This window comes from Natator depressus, chromosome 21 (assembly GCF_965152275.1).
Source record: "Natator depressus isolate rNatDep1 chromosome 21, rNatDep2.hap1, whole genome shotgun sequence".
NCBI classification, from domain to species: Eukaryota; Metazoa; Chordata; order Testudines; family Cheloniidae; genus Natator; species Natator depressus.
Window position 1 is genome coordinate 11,927,892 of NC_134254.1, and position 23,451 is coordinate 11,951,342.

At 52.4% G+C, this 23,451-nt stretch overlaps 1 protein-coding gene across 1 annotated transcript; it reads right to left on the reverse strand.

Moving 5' to 3' along the window:
• Window positions 1–2,156: 2,156 nt before the first annotated feature.
• LOC141975628 (chemokine-like protein TAFA-5) lies at window positions 2,157–23,339 on the reverse strand. The gene is made up of 4 exons (XM_074936160.1): window positions 23,075–23,339; window positions 13,111–13,263; window positions 11,018–11,145; window positions 2,157–4,439 (listed from the first exon to the last, which is right to left on the reverse strand). Exons 1-4 carry the CDS (start codon window positions 23,169–23,171, stop codon window positions 4,431–4,433), a joined length of 387 nt encoding a protein of 128 aa, XP_074792261.1. The 5' UTR covers window positions 23,172–23,339; the 3' UTR covers window positions 2,157–4,430.
• Between the last annotated feature and the right edge of the window lie 112 nt (window positions 23,340–23,451).

Consider the following 23,451-nt stretch of genomic DNA (forward strand, 5'->3'; position numbering starts at 1 on the left):
TAACAGCACCTCATCAGGAAAGGCAAGATAGGAAACTGTAACCCAGTGGGTAGAGCACCTACCTAGCTCTCCAGAGAGCTGGGTTCTGGTTCTGTTGTGTAGCCTCTAACAAGCTAGTTACTGCTGTGTCTTAGTTTTTCCCATCTGCGAAACGAGCGTAAAGATACTCTTCAAAATGCTTTACAAAGGAGAGAAGCACTACTAAACTAGGAATAAGAAAAGGAGTACTTGTGGCACCTTAGAGACTAAAAAATTTATTTAAGCATAAGCTTTCGTGAGCCGGCTGCTACTCTTAAACTAGGAATGTCCTTGTAACTCAAATAACCCCATTGGGGAGGACCAGTTGGCAGTCAAAAATTGGGGTGGCAGCCCAGTTCCTAGTGAACAAATGTGTACGTTGACCAAACCAACTCCGGGCTGGTACTAATTGGGGTAGCAGGACCATAGTGGTGCTGTCTGGGCAATACCGTGGTGGCCACAGCATCTGGACATCCTCTTAGACTGTGAACTCCTTGGGGGCAGGGACAGCACCTAGAACAATGGGGCTCCTGGTCCATGAGTGGGACTCCAAGTCTATGATACAAATAATTGTGAAGCAGTCTCAGCAGAGAAGCTGAGGAAAGAGGAGAGGGCCTGATCCAGAGCTTGAAGCCAAGGGGGAGAGTCCCAGTGACTTTGGGCTGTGGATCAGGCCTGGCATGGGCCTAGACACCACTAGAGATTGCTTTTCCAGATGAGGTATACTGTTATCCTGCGATCCTGTGTTTTATGGATAATTAAAGGCTCTTTGTCTGAACTGCTCTGTGCTGGGCTGCAAATCGCCTCTCTTGGTTTGAAGCTGCTTCTCTAACAGACCCTCACGTAGAACTGCTCCGAATGGTGCCCTGATAATGACCGAGACTGTTGTACGTGGAAATCCAATCAATGGTAATTAGGTGGAGACACGAATTAGTGCCTTGGAGACTGACTCTCTGAACTCTGATTGCAGTGGAGGTTGGGGGGAGGATGACGAAGCCCTGTAGAACAAGGCAGGTATTTAAATGCCACTGGCTAGCTGCCCGCCCAGCTCCCTTGGTGGCTTGCCCAGTCAGAGGAGAGTTCACTGTGTACCTGAAGCACACCACAAAGAGAAGGAGGAAGCTTCCGTTAACCGCTGGCCTGCTCCCTGGGAGCTGTTGAAGGACCATGCTTGCTGCTACCCACCCCCAGCCACACCTGTTCAGCAGCCTAGCACAGAAGGAAGAGGAGGTGTTTATGGCTTTGTAAGGGGACTCGAGGCTTTACTCCCAGTCCTGCCCGTCTTCATGGGGGGAGGGGGGGGACCTTGGCTGTGTATAATAGGGGCAGGTTCTCAAGAGCTCAGCTGCCACAGTTGACCCTGGATTTTTTTCCAAAGAGCTCAGCTTCCATTGTGAGGCTTGTGGCTGGATTTTCCTCACAGCTGTGCACCCAGCACACCGGGCTCCTCTGCAAACCTGGCCCTTTGTCTCTCTGGGCCTGTCCTCCCCACTCTGTACACGGGGAGTATAACTTCCTACCTATCTTGTGGGGGACTTAGAGGGATAAAGGAATTAATGGGGGAGGATGCTCGGATACTGCAGTGGAAGTGGGGCTGTAGAAAAGCCTATCCCACTCCCTCAAGCTTGACCTCCGGAAAACACAGCCCTCTACCTACGTGAGGTGAAGGGGAGGAGACGGCAGCTGGCTTTTGCACCTCAGAGCAGCTGCTGCAGTTTTCTGGCCAGTGCCTTCCGTTCGGGTTGGTGCGCTCTGCCCCCGAAGTCCGGAAAACCGGAGCAAGCCACTGAACTAGGAGGTGGTGGTTGCCGCGTGTCAGCGGGCCGTGAATCCTGAAGCAAGAGGTTCCCTGTAGGGCTTCCCATTCACTCTGCCGGCTTGTGGAGGGACTGCAGGCTCAGGGCCAGGCCCTCTCGCGCCGCTGATTCCTTTTGAGACGTGCCCGTTACCTAGCAGCCTGCCAAGCCATTGCCAAGAACTCCCAGGAGGTAATCCCCCTGTTCCCCCCCAGCCTGCCCTCACTGCCGCAGTGGGGATGGGGGCAAACCATCACCAGGGAAACAAGAGTCTGACCGGATTAATAAAGTTAGAATTTTATTTCCTTACACTGTTGACATCACAAGTTTTTTGGAAACTTATTACAGTGGAAAAAATCCCATGGATCAGAGTCCTACTCACAACGAGATGGGGAGGAGAAGGACCCCCGTTAATATTTACAAGATGATGGAGCAGGGCTTGTTAGGGACGGGGATCTTCCCCCTAGCAGCAGCCAGCTCTTTATGCCACGTGAGAGAGGACTGGGCCAGGTCACCCCAGTATACTGCTGAGCTGCAGGGAATGAAAAGTGGAACCAGCCCATGACCCACCCTGCAATCCCCAACTACAAAGCCACTCTGGGAACTGGGGTAGGAAAATGCTGTAAATCACCAGCCAGCTGCCTGTTGGCTCTCAGTATTGGAGACATGAGTGAGACCCCTCTTGGACACTGTCTAGCATTCAGAGATGCCCTGGCAGCAGGGATAAAGCCTCTCCTAGTTTAAATCAGTGTCTCAAGGACTCCTGCAAACTTTGATCCATGTTGGTCTTGCTCAGCCTCCCCTGGGCCTGCTCTCTGCCTTCTGCCTTGCTGTCCCCTTGCATTGCAAGTGACCTTTCCTATGGGCTTCCTTCCTCCCAGGCAGACCGGGCTGTTCTGCGAGGCCTGTCTGCACTATTGTCCAGATGCATTTCATGTGTGTTGATGGCTCTGTACCTGTTGGTACCTTGGAGAAGGACATGCAAGCCCTGAGATCCAAACTTGCCCAAAGCTCAGGGATGTCTGCACCCACAGCTTTGTCTCAGTCTCCACTCTAAGGATAAGCTCTCCGGGGCATGGACCATCTCTTCTCCAGCTGTATAGTTCTGACCACCGTAAAGCACTCTCCTATAGAGCAGAAAGGGCCTGATCCTGAGAGGTGACAAGCAATTTCAGCTCCCACTGGCTTCAGAGTGGGTTGTAGGCACTCAGCACCTCTCAGGCCTTGTCCAGATGAGGATTTGGAAGGTGTTAACAGTCTAGTGTGGTCAAGGCAGTGTGCTTTTAATACATGTTACACTGGTGCCTTGACCTAGGCTTTAACATGAGCCATGCAACATGTGTTAAAGGCACCCTGCCTTGTCTGCACCAGGCCGTGAACACAAGTTAGCCAACACCTCCCAAATCCTGGTCTAGACAAGGCTGCAACGTCAAGCCCTGAGTGCTTCCCCAGCACCCGACCTTCCTCTTACTTCCACTGTGGGATCAGACCAGTGTGAGGCAAACAAGCCTTTCCAACCCAACAGCTCAGGCTCTCAGCACGTCCTCACTCCACCCTCTCTCTCCCTCCTGCCCATGCACATGGCAAATACCTCCCCAGGCTACCCTCCGCCGACAACAACTGAGGGACATCAGTGGGAAGGCTGGCAGGCACTCATGGGAACCCAATTCAGAACATGTAACCCCATACCAAGAGTGATGCTTGGCCAGTCAGGGCCCCAAAACACCACCATGGGACCAATCAAAACAAATGAACATGACTCAATTTAAAGATTCTTCCCCCCCACCCCCACCCAATGATGAATTGACTGCAATTGGGTGACAGGCTGAGAATTTATTCGTAGGAATAATTTGGCCATTTGTTCTGAGCCGCTGAATGAACCTGGGGAAATTGTGAGCTGCTGATGGACAAGTTGCAAATGGAAAGGGAAGAGAAACTCATCAAATCAATGTTTCCCTACGGAACAAATCACAGCAGCCGGTGGGGAACCTGTGCTGCTGATTGTGGGGTGGGGGCTTGGCTCAGACAGCCCCACACCACCTCAGCGGACTTTCCAAAGGGCTGAAGGTGACCCAGTGGGGTAAAGATGAGATGACCTTAGCACCTTCTCTCCGGAGCTGTCCCCGCTGCACCCTCTCGCTCTCTGGAGATTGGGAGGGGAGGAGAAATACAAGAGAGAGTTTGCTTGCCACCTCTCAGCTCCGCTGTGGTTATACATCAGCCGGCGTCCGTCTCTCCTTGGGTCTCACAGCCTAGTGAGCCAGCCGCAGCAAATGTGCCCACGCTTTATGGGTGCCAAGGGGCTGCTCCCTCTGTTCACAATTAAAAGGTTTGCAGAAAGGTGCATTTCAGTTAAAACCCCTCCGGACAACGGAAATCCATTCCATCGGGATAAACCCGACACATCTTTCCAGCTGTTTGGCATCATCCCAGCCGGCAACAGAGCGAGGCCGCCCGGCCCAGGTGGTGCAGAGCAGAGACTTGCCAGGCCCTGCTGCAAGGAGACCAACCCACGGGGATGTGGACAGAGGGGCTGGCCCCTTGCCCCAGGAAGGTGGTATACTGCTGCAGCAGCCAGGAGTGGAGGCACCAGGCTCGGGCCGTCAGCTGCTGCTGTCAGGAGACCTGGGGAAACAAAGCACACAGGGAGCCTGTGAATCCCCCCATCCTTCTCTGCCTCCAACAGCCCTGGGTGCTTTGGGGCAGGTCAGGGCCCTGGACAGGGGTTTGTGCACCCAGAGGCCCATCTGTTGCCTCCTGCCTGGGGCGTCCCCACTCTTCAGTTAGCCCCTTTCCCCCCCCTCCCCCCGGAGCATCGTCTCTGTGCTGTGAGCTTGACACTGTGGAAGGGTCTTTATCAACCCTGTGATGGTGGGGAGAGCCCAGTGCATAACAAAACCTCTGCCCTCTCTGAGAAGAAAGACACCCCAAACCTGGATATCAGCAGAGTACGGAGTGGGGGGGGGGTGTCAGCCTACAGGGACAGGGGTGCAGGCTGCAGGGTCCGAACAGGGGATCCAGCAGGGGACACTGAGCAGAGAGCCCTGGACAGAGAGTGAGAGAGAGAGAGAGAGAGAGAGAGAGAGAGAGAGAGAGAGAGAGAGAGAGAGAGAGAGAGTGTGTGTGTGTGTGTGTGTGTGTGTGTGTGTGTGTGTGTGTGTGTGTGTGTGTGTGTGTGTGTGTGTGTGTGTGTGTGTGTGTGTGTGTGTGTGTGTGTGTGTGTGTGTGTGTGGAGTTTGAATGCCTGTGTCTAGCCACAGGGCAGGTGCCACGAGGCAAGCTCTCCACCCCAGCCCGGCGGGGTGAGAGGGGAGGTTGGCCTCCCTGCCCCGGTCAGTCCTTGGCCTCACTGAGGGCAGCTCCTGGGTCATGCACTTCACACTGGCCTGAGTGCAGCCAGGCCACCACACAACAGCCCTTGGCTGGCCACCGCTCTGAGGCTGGGACTGTCGAAGGAGCCGCTGCCTCAGGGTGTTAGGTGCGCAAAGCCCAGGCACCAGGCCAGATGTGAACGGGAAGCCAAGAGATGAGCGATTCTGTCTCATTCCCAGCGCCATGGGCCTACCAGCCCCCTCCTTCGGGCTGAATTTCTGAGGTGCTTTATGACTTGGACTGAGCACTGCGGGCTCCATGGAGCCAGGTGGTTCTGGGAGGCACAGAGCGGCCCATCCCCGTCACTGTGTGGGCACTGGCAGGTATCCCGGGGTTCCCGGGGTAGGGTGGTGATGGAGGGCAATGGGATGGTGGTGTGCTAGCGTCGAAGCCGCAGAAGGGGACTGTAGGGCTCATTCCAGCCCTGCCCTTTCAGCCAATGGCAGCTGCTTGCGTGTTTTTGGTGGTGAATCTGGCTCAGGATGAGTTTGGCTTTAGCTCTTTCTCAGTTATTGGAGGTTTTTAAGAACAGGTGAGACAAGCACCTGCCAGGGATGGTCTAGATAATACTTAGTCCTGCCACGAGTGCAGGGGACTGGACTAGATGACCTCTCGAGGTCCCTTCCAGTCCTACCATTCTATGATTCTTTGTACACAGGAAGGAAGATGGGAGCTGGGGGGAGAGAGGCATACGTTTACATGTACGTACACACTGGGAATTTTGTGTCCAGCTCTCCCCATGGGAGCAGCTCCCAGAGGAGACATGATTGGGGTGAGAGGTGCCCTTTATTGAGCAGTCCCATAGGGTAGAATACGAAATGATCACTTTTCTATAGAGTTTCTTGACCCATCCTGGAGAATCTAATACAAGGTTCTGTCCCTTCAAAGGGATGATGCCAAAAGCTATAGGAAGTGCCATTCTGGGCCCATTTCAATGGGGCTTTACAGCAATTTCTAGAGAATCCTATTACATTTCTAAAAACCCCCACGGGTTTCACCCCATTAACATATCTAGGGTGGGGCCAAAGTCCCACATCTTTAGAACAGGTACAAGCATGGCCTAAACCCTGGCATGGCGACCCCACCTCCAGAGATGGGAGTTCAGTCTCCATCCAGTCAGTCGCCGGCATCTCTGCCGAGACCTGTCATTTGGTGGCAGTTATGACAGTGTGTGTCCACTAGGAACTAGAGTGAGACCCACCCACTTATTGCACATAATCTTCTGATGGCAACGGCTCTTGGTGATGCACTATCTGGACTGGAAATGAATACCAGCCCCCCGAGCCATCATCTTAGCTCCCCATTTCTTAAACGGTTGTAGACAACGTCATGCTCTTGGAAGCAAAGGTCTAGCGAGGAGTCTGGCTGTGCTATACAATCAGCTCTAGGCAGAGTCGCCCAGACAGACCTGCCAATGTAGCTCTCTCCTGACCTGCTATCTAGGTCGGGGCCTCCCCTGAGCTGGGGCTGCCAGCTGGCCCTCTCGGCATGGAGGTATTGCACACAAATGTCTCCCGCAGATTAAGCTGGGAGCAGCAAATCAGTTTCACAGGGAACAAAGTGGCAATCTATCTCAGGTCCCCAAGAGCTGGCCGGTGCTTTACCCTGGTTGTCCTCTGAGAAACTTGTATTTCAAGGCCCTGATCGTCTTGCTGAACTGAGACCCAGCCAACTCATCACACAGTCCACAGGCTTGTGCCACAGTAGTTCTCGACCTTTTCCATATTGCAACCCCCTTTTCAATAATCTAGCCCTGAGATTTATCAATGGGGCAGGGCAAGGTGGTCATGATCCCCCTGACACCTGGTCATGACCTCCAATCAAGAACCTCTTCCCTAAGCCGGATGGTTAGTGCCTTGTCTAGCCAGTATCTTTCCTGTACCGATCTACTTCTGGTTGGGCTTACCGAAGGAATTAGGGGCTCCTCCACAGGAACGAACTCTGAATCTCAAGGGGGTCAATAAGAAAGGCCCAGGCCAAGAGGCACAGAGTTTGGAGGAAGAGCGGTGGGGTGTGCTGCCCCTTTCAGACCTCCCGGAGAGAGGTTGCAGGTGTTTCTGTTTATTGTGATCCATTTGCTCTGGTGGGGAGGTTTCTCTGCTCCAGAAAGCAAGTAGGATTCTGCGTTTCCCCCAACTCCTGGGGAGAAATGTGCAGATTCCACACCGCTGCCCAGTGTATTTGAATATTTAATTATGCAAAACAGGGCTGTGCAAATGGGACAGGAGGACAGTTCTGAGACGGTGTCTGATCAGTACGAATGTGCCGCTCCTCTCCCCTGGCTCCCACTCCCAGCGTCCCAGGGTGGATTTATATTTCCTTCGCTGCCTGGAAATAGCACGCAGTTGGCTGTTCTCTGGAACAGTCGGGACCCTTTTACGCTGCACGCCAGGCTTTCACACCAGAGAGAGACACGCAGGGAACTGCAGGCTGAGTCAGAGGGATGGAAGGATGGGATCCCAGCCCAGCAGAGCCCCAATATTCTAGACTAGGCCTGGACTCCCCAGAAGTGAACCCACCCCCCATGAACAAGAGTCCTGACATTACAGACAGGGCACCATCCATACCCAGACTTCTCCACCGGTCCCCAGTCTCTCAGAACCAGCTTCAATCCTAAAACCAAACCCAGTGACAACTGCAAAAAAGACCCTGATCCAGACTCAGAGCTCAGCCTTGTACAGAGACTCCGTCCCGACCATGCAGATAATGCCCTGACAATACAAAGGGTCCCATCCTTTTTAGGCAGGACTTTATGGTCATAGGGGGATGGGGCTGGAAGGGATCTCCTAGGTCAAGTCCCCTGCTATCACCAGGGCTGGGGCTGGCAACCCAACCCTGCAAGGCAAAGCCCTGATAGCACACACAGACCTAGATGGGACACCAGCCATGGATACAGAGTCCTGAGGCTGCACATCTGGTCCTGACCATGCACCGGTAGACCTAATTAGATTCATGATTTTGCACATCATTTGATGGTGGAACTCACTACCACATGAGGTCACTGAGGCTAAGAATTTAGCAGGATTAACAAAAGGATTGGACATTGACAGAGATACCACGAATATCCAGATTTAGTGTACCGTAGTTATTGCTCACAAACGTTTTGGAAGGGCTAACCTCATGCTTCATGGCTTAAACTGATCTCAGGAGGAGTCATAATGCAGGTTACCCATAGCTGCCCACTACAGGGTTCTTGCACCTTCCTTTGAAGCAGCAGGTGCTGGTCACTGTTGGCAACAGGATACTGGGCTAGATGGGCCCCTGGTCTGACCCAGTGCAGCCGTGCCTATGAAACTAAACAGGAAACTAAACTGTACTTCAGAGCCCAGAGGTCAGCCCTTCGCATGGGCACCTCATTCTAAACCAGCCTGAGAGCCGTGGTTTCTGCAAAGGCTCTGTCCAGCCCTCATTCCTCCCTGTGCAACAGAGGGTCCCTCCCACCGGGCCATGAGACAAACTTGATAACGTGGAGATGGCTAGAGGCCAGGACAGCCGTGCTCACACAGCTGCCTGCCTGCCAGATGAACAGCCGTGGCCTGGCCATGCCTGTCTCCCCTGTGCTGCGGGGAGCATAATTTGCTCTTCTCCAAACCTTAATGTCTCTGACATTAATAAAATATCCCGCTGCACTTCTGAGGCTCCCAACAGCAGCATCCAGCTCCCCGTTCATTGTCATTCACTGGCTGAGCTGACTGCAGAGCAGACTCCCGGGCCTCGCGCGGAGGGAAGCTACGCAGCTGCTTCTGGAGCCGAGGGCTCGTTTGGGGGATGCGGCTACAGGAGTGTGTCACTTTGACAGCCTCCAGATGCAAGATACACAGACCTTCCTCCACCTGCGTCCCCTCAGACCTCCCCACAGCAGAGACCAGGGCTCCAGTCTTTCTCGGCTGTCTGTGAAGGGAAAGGCCGAGCAGCCTGACAGAATGGGCCCCAGCTCAAACCCTGGATCCAGACATCCCCAGATTCTTGGGAGGTGCCTGAACTTGGATCCAGGTCTGAACCTCACAGCTGGCCCCCATATCTAGAAGAGGCCAGAACAGAACCACCGATCTCAACACCCCCAACGTGTGCGGTCAGAAAGGGTTCCAAATCTGGATCCAGGTTTTGCAGCTCGGGCTTGTCCACTCCCCATCAGCCTATAAAATACCCCCAAAGTTCCAGTGGGCGTTAGGAAAAGCATGCCCCCTTCCCCTCCTCCACGGCACTGCTGCTGTCCCATGCCCTACAGCGCCCCCTGCTGGGAATGGCAGGGACTGGGGTAGTTGGGCGCTCCCCCATAGCCAGTGCTCTCGCCTCCTCCTTTACAGTTCCCATGCTGGGAGAGGCTGGCACTAAACCAGCTGTGAACAAGTCTGCAGGTTTCAGACGTTTAAAATGACAGCATGTGTACAGGCCTATTCCAGGAGGCAGCCTGTGGCATGGTGGGGCAGCCTGGCAGGCAGCCCCAGTGGAGAAGAGGGCCTCTCCTTTGGGAAGTCAGAAGGGAGCAGGTGCCAGAGCCAGCTGCGTGTGTTCCCTGCACTAGAAACAAAACCGTGATGCATTTATAATTGGACAAGGCAGAACCGAGCTGGGTCCATTCTATGATAATGCAGGGCCAGGGCTTGTACCAAAGGGACACCTCCCGTTTATCCCGTCCCTGGGGCAGAGATAGTGCTGAGTGGAGTCTGTGAGCGGGTACTAGACCTTCTCCTCTCCCTGGGGGATGGAGCTGGGTTCGAGAGCAGGGCCTGCAGGATCTATTATTCTCTCCCTGGGTTAGCAAAGCTGATTCCCTTAGGTGCCAGCAGCTGCCTCCCTGTGCTCTCAGGGCAAGTGGAAGGAAAGTACCACGGGTTGGGATTTCATTGCAATTTCCATCAAAGCCCACAAACCCCACAGCCCAGAGGTCTGTGTTTCTTGGGGCTGTTTCTCCCGTCGGGGTCTGTGCACGTTGCGTGGAGCAACCACAGTGCTCTGCCCGCCTGTCTAGAGTAAGAGACAGCAAGCTCCCTTTCCCGCCATGCAAATATTCCCTCTTCCCGCCCTATATCTAAAGACTTGACCTTCCCCATACACACACGCATACTAGGAGAGGGATGGTCTTGTGGTTAGTATTCAGGCCTAGGAGGCTGGAGATCTCGGCTCTCATTCTGACTCTGCCACTGAATCCGTGTGCGCAGGTCACTTCCCCGCTCTGTGCCTCAGTTTCCCCATCACTCTAAGATGAGATAACAATTATGCAGACCTGTCCCACCCCTCACAGGCTCATTTGTGAGGCGCCTAGGCCCAGATCTTTAGGCTCCTAAATAGCTTTAACTCCCATTGGAATCACTGGGAGTTGGGCTCCTAAATACTTTTGAGGATCCAGACCGTCGATAATATGGTGCTTTTTAAGCCAATCTCATGATTTTCAGGCACCTGCCTCAGGATCTTTGAATGCTTGGGGCTGACTGTGCGGGGAGAGGCCTGGAAATGCCCATTGCCACTGAAGCTAAGATCAGGCAATGGGAGTGACGGGAGGTGTAAAGAAATGGCAGTGAAACCAGTTTCTCCAGCAAAGGAGCATCCAGCCCTACGGAAACATGTTTATAGCTTGTCCTGATTGGTTCCTGGAATAGCTCTCTGGGCAGAGCAGCTCAGGTTTTACTGGGAGTGCTCCCAAATGCATGAGCTGATGGGGGGGGGGGTGTCCTCACTCATCCATGGAGACAGCTGGGAAAGAAAGTGAATCACTGGTCTAACACCAATCCCCCCCTCCAGATACCTTCAAACCAGGTCACCCTCCACCCCCGGCTGGTTCCTTCTCCCATCTCAGTCGGGCTGGTTGCCAGGAGGCAGGAGTTACTTACTGTGACAGTTTTTATTCGGCCCAATCGTCGAGTGCAGCTCCAGCCTGAACGATTTATTAACAAAGTGCACTGCTCCCCTTCGGCACAGGGCTCCATCCCGCACCACTGCTTACTGGCAATGAGCTGAGCTGCCACATAGAGCGGGGGAGGTCATGGAGCATGGGGAGGGGAGGGAGAAATTCGAAGGGTTATGAAAAGAGGGAGAGAGAGAGGTAGGGTACAAAGGGGAAAAAGATGGATGTATATAGGGATGGATAGAAAGGTGTGTGTGTGTGTGTGTGTGTGTGTATATATAGGGATGGAGAGAGATGTATATGGGGATGGATGGATAAACAGATGGGTTTATATTGAGATGGATGGATAGAAAGGTGTATATAGGGATGGATATAATATTGGGATAGAGAGACAGATGTGTATGGGGATGGATGAATAGACGTGTATATAGAGAGATGGATGGAGAGATGGGTGTATATAGAAATGGAGAGACAGATATGTATGGGGATGGATAGATGGGTGTATATATAGCGATGGATGGATACATAAATGGGTGTATATAGGGATGGATGGACAGAAAGGTGTATATAGAGATAGACAGACAAATGTATATAGAGATGGATGGATAGATAGAGGTGTGTGTATATAAATGTGGAGAGACAGATATGTATGGGGATGGATAGGTGTGTGTATACAGACATGGAGAGACAGATATGTATGAGGATAGATAGATGTGTATATAGAGAGATGGATGGATGGATAGATGGGTGTGTATATAGATGTGGAGAGACAGACATGTATGGGGATGGATGGATAGATAGATGTGTATATAGAGAGAGGGATGGATGGATAGGTGTGTGTATATAGATGTGGAGAGACAGATATGTACGGGGATGGATGGATAGATGGGTGTGTATAGGGAAAGAAAGATGGGTATATATAAGGAGGGATGGATGTATATATGGATGGATAGGTAGATATGAATGGCGAGAGAGAGGGCACAAGATCAAACAAGAACAGGAACAAATAAGGAAAGTAAAATCAAAGGGAGTAGAAAGAAGGGTTGAGTTATCCAAAACAAGGAGACCAGGAGATAAAATAAGAGTAAAATAAAATGTGTCAAAGGGGCAGAGGAGAAAGGGAGAGAGAATTGAGGCCATCAGGGACAGTTTATGCAGAAAGTTACAATCTGTATCATTGTAGCACCTACCAACAGTAGATAACAGCCGTCTGCAAGCCGGAGGCTTGGAGCAGCCTCTCGTGTTCCCCACACGTAGGGACACCTGCCACCTGTGAGGGACACATTCCCTACACATAGCAACCTGAGGTGACGTGTCCCTCCCTCACCAGGGCGCCACGTGGCCCCTGGCAGCTGCAGGGCATAGCAACGCTCCCGCCTGGCAAGGCTTCCGGCAGGCACCGAAAGGATCAGTGGGGCTTTCTCTGCAGAACTCTGCCCAGCAGGGCCCCAGCACGGCTCCTGCCTCCCTGCACTCGTGCAGTGCCTGGGGGTGGAGAGGAGTTCGCTTGTGAAGCTGGACTTCCCAGAGTTCAGAGCCAGATTTTCAAGGGCTCAGCACCCACAAACAGGTGAGATTTTCCAAAGAGCTTTGCACTTCCCCATGCTGAGGGGGTTGTTCTCCTCCCTTGCCCCCCACCTTGCTACCAACAGATATAAACCCTGATACAGCTGGACGTTGCTGGACCATGAGTGTTCTCAATGAGCAGGCGCGTGTGTGTCACCATGGACCCCACCCAGGACAGTTTGACTGTGTGTCATGTCACCTGTACGGTTAGCTGCTCCCAGTGATGATAGGGGCCTGTGTTTCCGGGGCAGGCAGGGAGGCTGGAATGATTTATAGAGTGGGGGGGGGGCTGAGAGTCATTGAACTAAACAGTAAACCCTGCATGTGATGGAAACCACTTCAAGCCAGGGGGTGCGGCCCTGCCCCTAGTTTCAGCACCTCTGGGAGCAGGAGGATCTGAGTTCTGTGGCTGCTGTCACCATAAAGTCCCAAGTGACCATGGTGAACCAAGAAGCCACAGGCGGCCCCAGGGCCCTGGCCCGTAGCTCTCTGGAGCAGTCAGAGCTCTCTTACCATCCACGCAGGCAGGTTTTGCCCTCATTGTGCCCGCGACTTGGCCTCTCCTGCAGGCACAGCGTGCTGTCTGCCGGGCGATCATCCTCCTGGGGTGGCTGAGGTCTCTGTTCAGCGCCGTAATCTCACACATCCCCACCTCCAGCTCCTTGCCTGCAACGAGACAAGGGGACATCCAGCAACCGCTGCGCAGTCAGAGTGTCGGGGCAGCCCTAGTAGCAAGAACAGGGAGGTGGGAGTCAGGGCGGCTGGGTCCTGTGCCCTACTCTGTCACTGACTTGCTGTGTATTCTGGGCCAACAGAATCAAAAGAAGCCACTGATTTTTGGATGCCTCTATTTCTTGGGAGCCCAACCAGAGCCAGCTAGGGCCTGGTTTTCAGAGGGGCTAACAGCCTGATGCTCCCATGGTGAAAGGAACTAAACCCCACAGAAGTACAACTCCAGCAGTCCCTGTTGAGTTCAGTGGAAGCGGTTCCTCCATGGGACTGGAGCCTGAGTCAGGACAACTCTGGAGATGGCCCAATCTAGAGAAAACTAGCTTTTCACCTCCCCCCGGCCAGGCACTGAGCACCTTCCCTTAGCTCCTTTCCTGTCCTGTGGGGCCTGGGAGTGGCTTACAACATAAGCAGGGTCCTTCTCCCAAGGGGAGGAGGGGGAGTCCTTCGAACAGCTCTACGGTGATCCCTTAGCACCTCTGTGCAGGGGGAGGGCTGGTAACATGGGGACGGGAAGGCAAAGCCAGCAGGCTGGGTGCACACTGAGCCAAACTGCAGCAGCCGGCAAGGCTCAGAAGGTCTCCAATCCAGCCCAGCATAGGGCAAGGCCCAGTCTGCCTGGCCTGAGGAGACTCCTCGGCACCTAAAGCCGCCCTTCCTCCGCCCTTTGATCTGTAAAGGGAGCGTGAGTGAATCCCACAGACAAGAAGGTGGGCTGCATGCAAGACAGTCTGGGCTTCCTTGCTCTAAGGGGAAGGCTGCACTCAGCCGGAGCACGCCTCCTCGTGCTCAGCCCGGAGCGTTCCCCTGTCGCTGAGCACAGGGTCTGCGCCTGTCCTTGTTAACATTTTGGTCCCGGGGAAACAGATGTCAACCCATGAATGCCGCCAGGCAGGTGGGTGAGAGGCAGCCGCACGTGAGCGGCATCATCTCAGAGCCTTTTAAATACTCCATCTGGCTCCCCTTGCGCTCTCCCTCTGCAGCCTGTGACAAGGGGCAGGGGCAGGCAGGCAGTCCAACATGGCCCAACGCAGGGTGTTTAAAGGGTTCGGGTAATTCTGCAGCACGCTGCCACCCACAGCGCATGGCGGGAGCTGAAACCCTCAACTCCTTGCTCTTTAGCCCAACACAACCCCCCGTTCTTTACCATTAAGGTCACACTTTCAGGGCCTGTTGCTGGAGGTGGATTGGAAATGTACTGTACACGGCATACGCACAAGGCACCTTGGGTCTGTTTTCCCCCCCCATTGCACTGGTGTAACTCTGACTTCAAGGAGGTTACTCCTGGTTTACACTGGTGTAAGCAAGAAGAGAATCAAGTCCACTGTAAACCTGGGGCAGGATTCTGCTCTCTCATAGGGCTCAATTCAAAGCCCTGTGACCTAAACAGCCACTGGCTTCAGTGGGCTTTGGATCGGGGCTCAGAGATCCAGTGTACATTCACTGGGCCTGATCCTTCCCTCCTGCCACTTTTACGCTGCTGGAAGCCCACAAACTGCAGTGGTGTTACTCCAGATTTCCACCAGTGGATGTGAGAGCAGCATCCGGCCTTCAGTGGATTTACACTGCTGTACCTGAGATCAGAATCTGGCCCCTGGTATCCAACAGGCATAACAGGGTTCCCAAAACTCTTTCCGGTCCAGTGATCTAAGCTGTTCTGACTAACGCGGGGTTAGGAAACCCCTTCCCTTTAAATGGATGGATGGTTACAAACAGGAGAACATGGCAAGACCTCTTACACAGCAATGTGACTGATTCTGCCAAGGCCCCTTTAACTCCTCGCAAGCACAGTTTGCAGCTGCGGCATCTCTCTATTTCTGACAGTCCTGCTCCTTCAAATGAGGGGGGAAAACCCCACCTGTTTGCCGTTTGCCCTATTAGCTGAATAAAAACATTTTTTGCTTCCCATCGTATTTTTTTCCAAATTGCACAGATGAAAAGAGATGAGGTCACTGGGATTTATACGGAAGGATTTGGCAGCCTTTTCCTATTTATTTGGCCTGTAATATATAAATTCAATCTGGACTCTCCCAGAGTAAGCGATTTGTTATCTGAGTAAGTAGATGTGGGTGGGTAAGATGTTTCAATTAGAATGCCATTCGTTAAGTATGACTTGCCTCCGAGTGTGTTGTTTTATGCCTTTGTTTTGATTAATTAGGACCCGGTCCTTTATTCCTCATGACAGTCGCAGCACTGAAGTCAGTGGGGAACGGCCTGATGAGGAAGGATTCCAGGATCAGGCCCTTCATTTGGGCACGTCTACACAGCACACAAAATACCAACCAACCCTGCGGCAAGGAGTCTCAGAGCACGGATCAAATGACTCAGGCTCCCGAGGCTGGCACTGCGGGGCTAAAAATAGCCGTGTAGACATCTGGGCTCAGACTGGAGTTGCGGCTGTGAAACCTGGTGAGCAGGGAGGGTCTTGGAGCCAGGGCTCCAGCCTGACCATCTACATGGCTATTTTTAGCCCTGCAGCGTGAGCCCGAGTCTGTTGATCTGGGCTCTGAGACTCGGTGGGTTTATTTTTTGCTATGAGTAGATGGTTTGTTTGCGGGGGAGGGTGTTGTGGGGTTTTCTGGTTGACTTTTTAAACTTTGGGAAGCTAGCTATCAGGAGGAATGAGGAGGTGCAGTGGTCAGGGCTTTGTCCAGGGACCCAGGACACCTGGGACCGTGGGCAAGTCACTTAGGCCCAGATCCTCAAAGGTATTTAGGCACCTAATTCCCACTGACTTCAATGGGAGTTAGGCTCTGATCCTTACGTGTCTTAGTTTCTCTGTGCCTCGGTTCGCCATCTGTACAATGGGGATAGTAGCAGTGCCCTACCTCCCAGGGGCGTGAGGATAAACACATTAAAGATGGTGACGCACTTTGAGATCTACTGTTGAAAAGTGTGTGACAAAGTTCCTGCTCTACCTTGGTGGGTCTTGAGCTTATTGGCGGATTTGCTTGCCTTGGAGCTTCACGGCAGCCCTCAGCTTGGCCGTTTTTCTGAACCCACAGTCCAGGTCAACTCCTCCTGTGTCTGACCAGGAGTTGGGAGGATTTGGGAGGAACCCGGGCCCGCCCTCTACTCTGGGTTCCAGCCCAGGGCCCTGTGGAATGCAGCTGTCTAGAGTGCCTCCTGGAACAGCTGTGCGACAGCGACAACTCCCTGGGCTACTTCCCCATGGCCTCCTCCCAACACCTTCTTTATCCTCATCATAGGACCTTCCTCCTGGTGTCTGATAATACTTGTACACCTCAGTCCTCCAACAGTCCGCGTTCTCACTCTCAGCTCCTAGTGCCTCTTGCTCCCAGCTCCTCACACGCACACCGCAAACTGAAGTGAGCTCCTTTTTAAAACCCAGGTGCCCTGATTAGCCTGCCTTAATTGATTCTAGCAGCTTCTTGATTGGCTTCAGGTGTTCTAATCAGCCTGTCTTGTCTTCAGAAGGTTCCTGATTGTTCTGGAACCTTCCCTGTTACCTTACCCAGGGAAAAGGGACCTACTTAGCCTGGGGCTAATATATCTGACTTCTGTTACTCTCCTATAGCCATCTGGCCCAACCCTGTCACAAGTGCTACGGAAGAGCAAGATATGATTATTCAAAGAGTGTGAGGCAGTTGGATGTTATGGTGATGCGGGCCATGTAAGTACCTACAATAGCTAGAGATGGGTCTCAACTGGGATTATTTAGTCTGCAGAAGAGAAGAATGAGGGGGGATTTGATAGCTGCTTTCAACAACCTGAAAGGGGGTTCCAAAGAGGATGGATCTAGGCTGTTCTCAGTGGTAGCAGATGACAGAACGAGGAGCAATGGTCTCAAGTTGCAGTGGGGGAGGTTTAGTTGCATATTAGGAAAAACTTTTTCACTAGGAGGGTGGTGAAGCACCGGAATGCGTTACCTAGGGAGGTGGAGGAATCTCCTTCCTTAGAAGTTTTTAAGGTCAGGCTTGACAAAGCCCTGCCTGGGATGATTTAGTTGGGGGTTGGTCCTGCTTTGAGCAGGGGGTTGGACTAGATGACCTCCTGAGGTCCCTTCCAATCCTAAGATTCTATGATTCAATTCCCAAGCGTTCAGGGCGACTGTGTAGAAAGCAAGAGCTAAAGTCTGATCCAAATGGGCTGTCCGTGGAATGGACCGAACCAGTGAACTCTGTCAAATCTTAACACCTCCAAACACTGGAGCTGAATTCTAGCCCCAAAAGCAGATCTGCATTTGGTGGTGCGGGGTCATCAGCAAATACAAAAAAAACCCATTGAAAATATTTTCTAAGTATGTTTACACTTCAATAATAACCTTCAGCGATTTGGGGACCTATCCTACAAAGTGCTGAGCATCTTCAGCTCCTGCTCAAGTGAACAGGAGTTGGGCACTTGCCACGTCACAGAATCAGGCCCTTAATTCATAGTAAACGGAGGGCAAAACGTTACAAAGCTTTCAGAACTTCTTTGATTCTTAAATCTATGGTCCCCATCTGGCCTCACATAACAATAGTGTCTGAGCGTCTCACAGCCTTTTAATGTATTTATCCTTAGTCTTTTCTTTTTTTAATTGATCTGAAAATATAGCCACTTCTTTCTTCAGCAACAGCTTTGGCCTGCAGTCCTGCTGAGTAACTGGGATACGACTGCTTTGTTAGTCTTGTGTGGCCCGCCGGCTGGAGCTTCCCTGTTGTCCTGACGAATACTGAGGTGGCTCCTGCTCCCACTAACGGGAGTAAAACAGGAGGGACTCCATTGAAGACAAGTGAGGAAGGCCTGGAGAGCTTGATTGGACTCACTATCTGGTCTCTTCCAGCCCCACCCAGCGCTTCTTCCGGATGAAAGCCAGCCGAAAACCTACAGTGCTATACCTGTGCCAGGCTCTCTGCACAAGGGTGAGTTTCCGGATTCCTGGACAGCCTGTCTCACCAGCGCAGCCACATTTCCACAGAGCGAGGGCCCTGCCCCTCAGGGCAGACTCTAGATTGATGTGATCAGGCCTGACTCTCTTAAATGCTCCAGCTGGCCAGAAACCCCTGTGGGCCCATGCTCTGCTCCACCTGCCTCTCCCCTGAACTGCAGGCTGCTTGGTTTCAATGCTGGGCCCAGTTTGAAACGTGCCAGGGTCGGGCACTGTGGAATTCACTCTGCTTGGAGCTCAGGATGAGCCTTGAAGACATGAAGCAGTGTCTCTTTGGACGAGCCTCCTGCTCAAGGGAATAAGCCATCCAGCTCAGACTGTCTGTCTGTCCACTGCCTGGATGCTCAAGTGTTAGAGCAATTGCCATGGATGGATAGATAACTAGCTAGCATGGCTTTCAAACACACATTGACTCCATCCACTCCCCTCAGCTAAATCAGCTTAGGAACCAGTTTAGCTGGAACCATTATTCAAGCCAAGTTTACTCCCAGTTCCGTTTAACAGAGAGACCGTCTCGTGGATGCTTCCCCTGCCATCTGTGCTTCTGAGGTCTGGATGGACACCCAGCCTTCTACCCAGCCCTGGGAGCTATGTACATGCAGTTCCCAGTGCTGCAAAAGGCTTTCAGTACAGCTGTGGGGTGAAATGGTGCTCCAGAGGAAAGTCAGTGGCAAAACACCCGCTGAGTTCAATGGACCCAGGCTATTAAACTTGGCATTTAAAGTGGAAGAGCAGGGGAGTTCATCCCCTGGAAGGTCTGGGTAACTGAGTCAACATTGGTTTTAAATGCCCATCAAAGGCAACACTGACAAATGCCAATGGACAGCTGCAGTTTGCACTTGGTTATGAATCCAAAGCCTCCATTCCTTGGGGCAATTATTTAACACACCGCTATCCCTCTCATTACATTGAGATGAATTGTGTGCCTGGCATTCAGTGTTCCTAGATTTAAAACAGCCAGGCTCCTGCTTCTAGCTCCTATCTCAATCAGACCCTTGAAAATAGCACTGAAGAGACGGGGCGTTTTCTTCTCCTCTCCTCTCCTCGGGTGACAAGAGCGAGACATCTTCAGGAGCCTCAGCCTGTATTAGACAGAGAAAAGCACCACGTGGAGAGAGACAGGAGCAGGAAAAATTCACTGGGCTGAGATGTGCACCCCATGGACCATTCCTAAGTGATGGGTCAATAACACTGACCATCCCTCGTCATTACCAAATTTTTAAAAATGCATGGACCAGTCACCGGGGAGAATCTGTCAGAAAGGGAGTGTGTGGATGAGTATTAGGGGCTTCAGCCATCATTCCCAGCCTCTGCTGGGTGCAGGCAGGGTCACTGCTGAAGATGCAACCCTACAGGCCGTCACAAGTGTTTTTATAGGCAGCTCCAGTGTGAGCCATGTTTGGCCTAGTGCTTGGTAGCTTTGAAGCCACTGCTGTTTGCTGTCCACAGCCAGGCATCCTCTGGGCCAAATGCTGGTTCCAATGAAATCAGTGGGAGATTTGCCATTGATTCAGCAGGGATTATGGTTTGGCTTGGGATATGCCTTGGGAGTCTCTGGGATCTGCACCAGGGGGATGCACCATTCCCCCTGCCCACACATACACTGCCAATTAGCTGTGGCCATTTGGACAATGGGCGATTTCAATAATGTCTGGAGGAGATTTTATGAGTCACACGTTGCAAAATGCTCTAGCACAAGAATGAGGGCAGCTTGGAAAGCAGCTAATATGAATCTAAACTAAATCCTCCTTCTAAAGGAGCAGGCGCTGCTGCCTCTGCACTCATACACAACTGCACGCCACAAGGAATGCAAGAGAACTGCTCTGAGTTGTTTTATTCCATCAGAAGCAGCGTGAGAAGAAACTCTCAAGCAGGGCAAGGGCACTGAGAATCACGGCTCTGAACATGTTAGGGTCTCTCTGAAATTTTTCTGCTCAAGGGGGTGTTCATTTCAAAATTTGCTCAGAGCCATTCAAATTCTATGCCCTCCAGTTACCCAGCTGGGGCAGGGGGGTGTCTTTTTGTGCCACTGGTTTTTAAATCAGAACTCCCCCTTGAAATGACTGGAAACTACTTCCCCCTCCACCAGGGCACAGGCATGCACCCAGCCACACGCACACACATCTGAGCATTATACTTAGCACTTGCCTAGAGAACATTAACTGACTGATCCTCCCAAACCACATCTGATGTAGTTAAGTGCACCTGTCCCCACTGTACAGACGGGAGCAACTAAAACACATGCATGTCAAATTGAGAGAGGGCCAAATTCTCACTTACTCCACTGTGAATCAGAAGTGACTCCACTGAAGTTACTCTGGATTTACACCTGTGTAACTCAGAGCATAAATTTGGCCCAGAGAGGTCACATGATTTCCTCAAACCCACCCAGTGAGTTAATGGCAGAGCTGAGGTTTGAATTTAGGATTTCCTGGTTCAATCCGCTAGATTGTGCTGGCTCTCTCACTAGGCCTTCTCTCTACCCATTTGTTAAGCAGGGCTTTCTGGTTTAATATCTTAAACCAGAAGGAAACTGGGGTTCCTTTCCTCTGACATTTGCAATCTGGGGCGGCCCCTTACCTCTAACAAGGATGAATAATGACTAGTAAGTTCCCAGCTGCTTTACAAATTGCCCAGCAGGGGGTGCTGTGGTGTCAGGAGCATTGCACCCTCTAGCTGTTCCATCTTACAGCTCTGCCAGCCCCAGCTGATGCTTTAGCAGTTCTAGCCTCTTCCATGCCCAAGGCCAGGCTTGAACTTGTCTCTTGCTTGGCTGAGTAATGCTGCATCATTTGAATTATTGCATAAATGTTTAGTTACAGTTGGTAATTGTGGCATTATTTAAGGATCCACATGGCTCAGCAGCGCTCCTCTCACGTCCTCATTTGCAAGCGCAGCCTCTGGAGGGGAGGGAGACGCGGCAGGCTTGCTGAAGCGCTCAGCGTAACGGTGTCGATTCAGGGGGCGAGCAAGCGTCTTGGCATGGTTTATGCAGGTTTCTGCCAGCCCCGGTAGTCACGCGGCAAATTAGCAGCAAGAAAGCGGAGGAGAAGATTGAACAGCAAATCAGTTATGTAGCACGGGGCCTGTCCTTTGAGGTGCCAAGCAACCTCAATTCATGCAGAATCATAGAAGATTAGGGTTGGAAGAGACCCCAGGAGGTCATCTAGTCCAACCCCCTGCTCAGAGCAGGACCAATCCCCAACTAAATCATCCCAGGCAGGGCTTTGTCAAGCCAGGTCTTAAAAACCTCTAAGGATGGAAATTCCACCACGTCCCTAGGTCAAGGGATGCAGCACTCCCGCAGGATTGAGCCCCACAAAAGGGGGGGTGTTCTCAGCAATTTTTCACCCCAATTCCCATGCCATTTTAACAGCTTCTCTTCCAATTTCCCACTGTCTTTCCTTGGGTCATGTGTGAAACCCTCCTCCCCCATGTTGGCAGCAATTTGGGTACAGACCAAGCAGTGCTAGAAGTGAATTTCATTCAGCTATAAAAAGGATCCGTACTGCATGAGATACCATCAAAAGACAATGGAGAGAGAGATTCCAGCTCTCATCCAATATACATGCCTGGCCATCCCCAAGAGCCTTCTGGAAACCAGCTGGGACAACATTGGAAAGTGGGACACTGAACTAGACAAAGTTCAGTCACTGTGAAACATACAGCGCCCCCCAGTCTGAAGAAAAAGGGAAACTGACAGTGCTCTTCAGGGTTGGTTGGTTGGTTTTTTAACCTGGCAGTTTTCCTTTCTCTGTTCTACTTTCACTTCTCTCCCTCCATCCCCCTTGTCTGGGAGAAGAGTCACCCTGGGCACCCAAGCTGCAATCCACACTATATGGGACTCTGTACAATTAAAGAGAGTTCATTCTCCAGGCAGCTTATTTTAATTTATCCCATGTAAATATAACAGCACCAGCCCCCCGTGGAAATAATATTTTGCACTTTGTAGCACCTTTCACCTAAGTGCTTTACCCCTGTTAATAAAGAATCCTCAGTAAACAGAGGTACAATGATCTCCAGTTCACAGATGGGAAACCAAGGCAGAGAGGGACTAAGTGACTTGCCCAAGATCCCACAGAAAGTCTGTGGCAGAGCCAAGGGTTGAACCCAGACTTCTAACTCCCAGTCCTATGCTTCAGACCCTAGAGCAAACTTTTCCCCAGGGTATCCTCGCATCTTAAGGGAGAGACTGTCCTATGGGCAGATCCCCACTCATGATGGCGCAAACCACTTCCCTTCCCACTGGAGGACATTGCAATTGCCTTGCATGGAGAGGACTCATTAGGGAAGTACTGACTGTATCTCATGCTCTTTCTAATGTGATTTAGCAGCTGGTAACAGGGAGGAGAGGCAGCCCCATCTCTTGGGCCAGCTCTGACCTACCTCCATTTGACCCAGTGCACCACGCAGGCCCAGCAGCCTCGGGAAGGAAGGGCAGCCCCAGTTTCCTTACTGAACGGCTCAGCTCGCAAGGCTTATCAGTCCCCCAGACTCCCAGTTCACAGAGGTGAATCCTCCCCCTACCGCAGGCCAGCTCCTCTCAATTTGAAAACCAGTCCAGGCACCTGGCAGCCAAAGACTGAGTCCAGTGGAAGACTGAACCTCTTCTCCTCTGGGGAGCCCTTGCTGAAAAGTTTTCCCCCACCCCCTCCAGCAGGCGATGCTAACTCTGCGATGCAAAATCCCAGAGAGGAGGGGGATCCCTGCTGGTTGCATGGCACCAGATGGCTCTGACGCAGGCTCTCTGGGGTGGCATGTGGCAGAAGGGGACACAACCCCTTTAAACCCTCCCCCCCTGCCCCGCCTGGCACAAGCCAGCAGCCTTGGCAGGAGTATGATACAGCGGAGACTTACCTTCCTTAGGCGGCTGAGAATACAAGAGCCAGAAGAAGAGGAGGAAGCAAAGCGTGGCACCAATCCCTGCAGAGAGCTCTCTCCAGCCGGCCAGCATCCTGAGTGGGCTGGGAGGGGGGCGGGGAGGCAGGGCTGGACCCCCCTCTCACGCTGCAGGGTCCCCTCTAAATCCAACTACCAGGGACGTTTCCACCTGGCACAGGGCAGCCCAGCATGGCTGGGGAGTAGCTGCATTCCCTTCAGAGCAGGAGGGCTGGAGCCATTGGGGGGGGGGGGCTGAGAGCTGTAGAACCAAACTGTCAACCCTGGATATGATGGAAACCACGTCAAGCAAGGGGGGGCGGCAGCCCCCCTAGTCCCAGCCCCTCTGAGCAGGA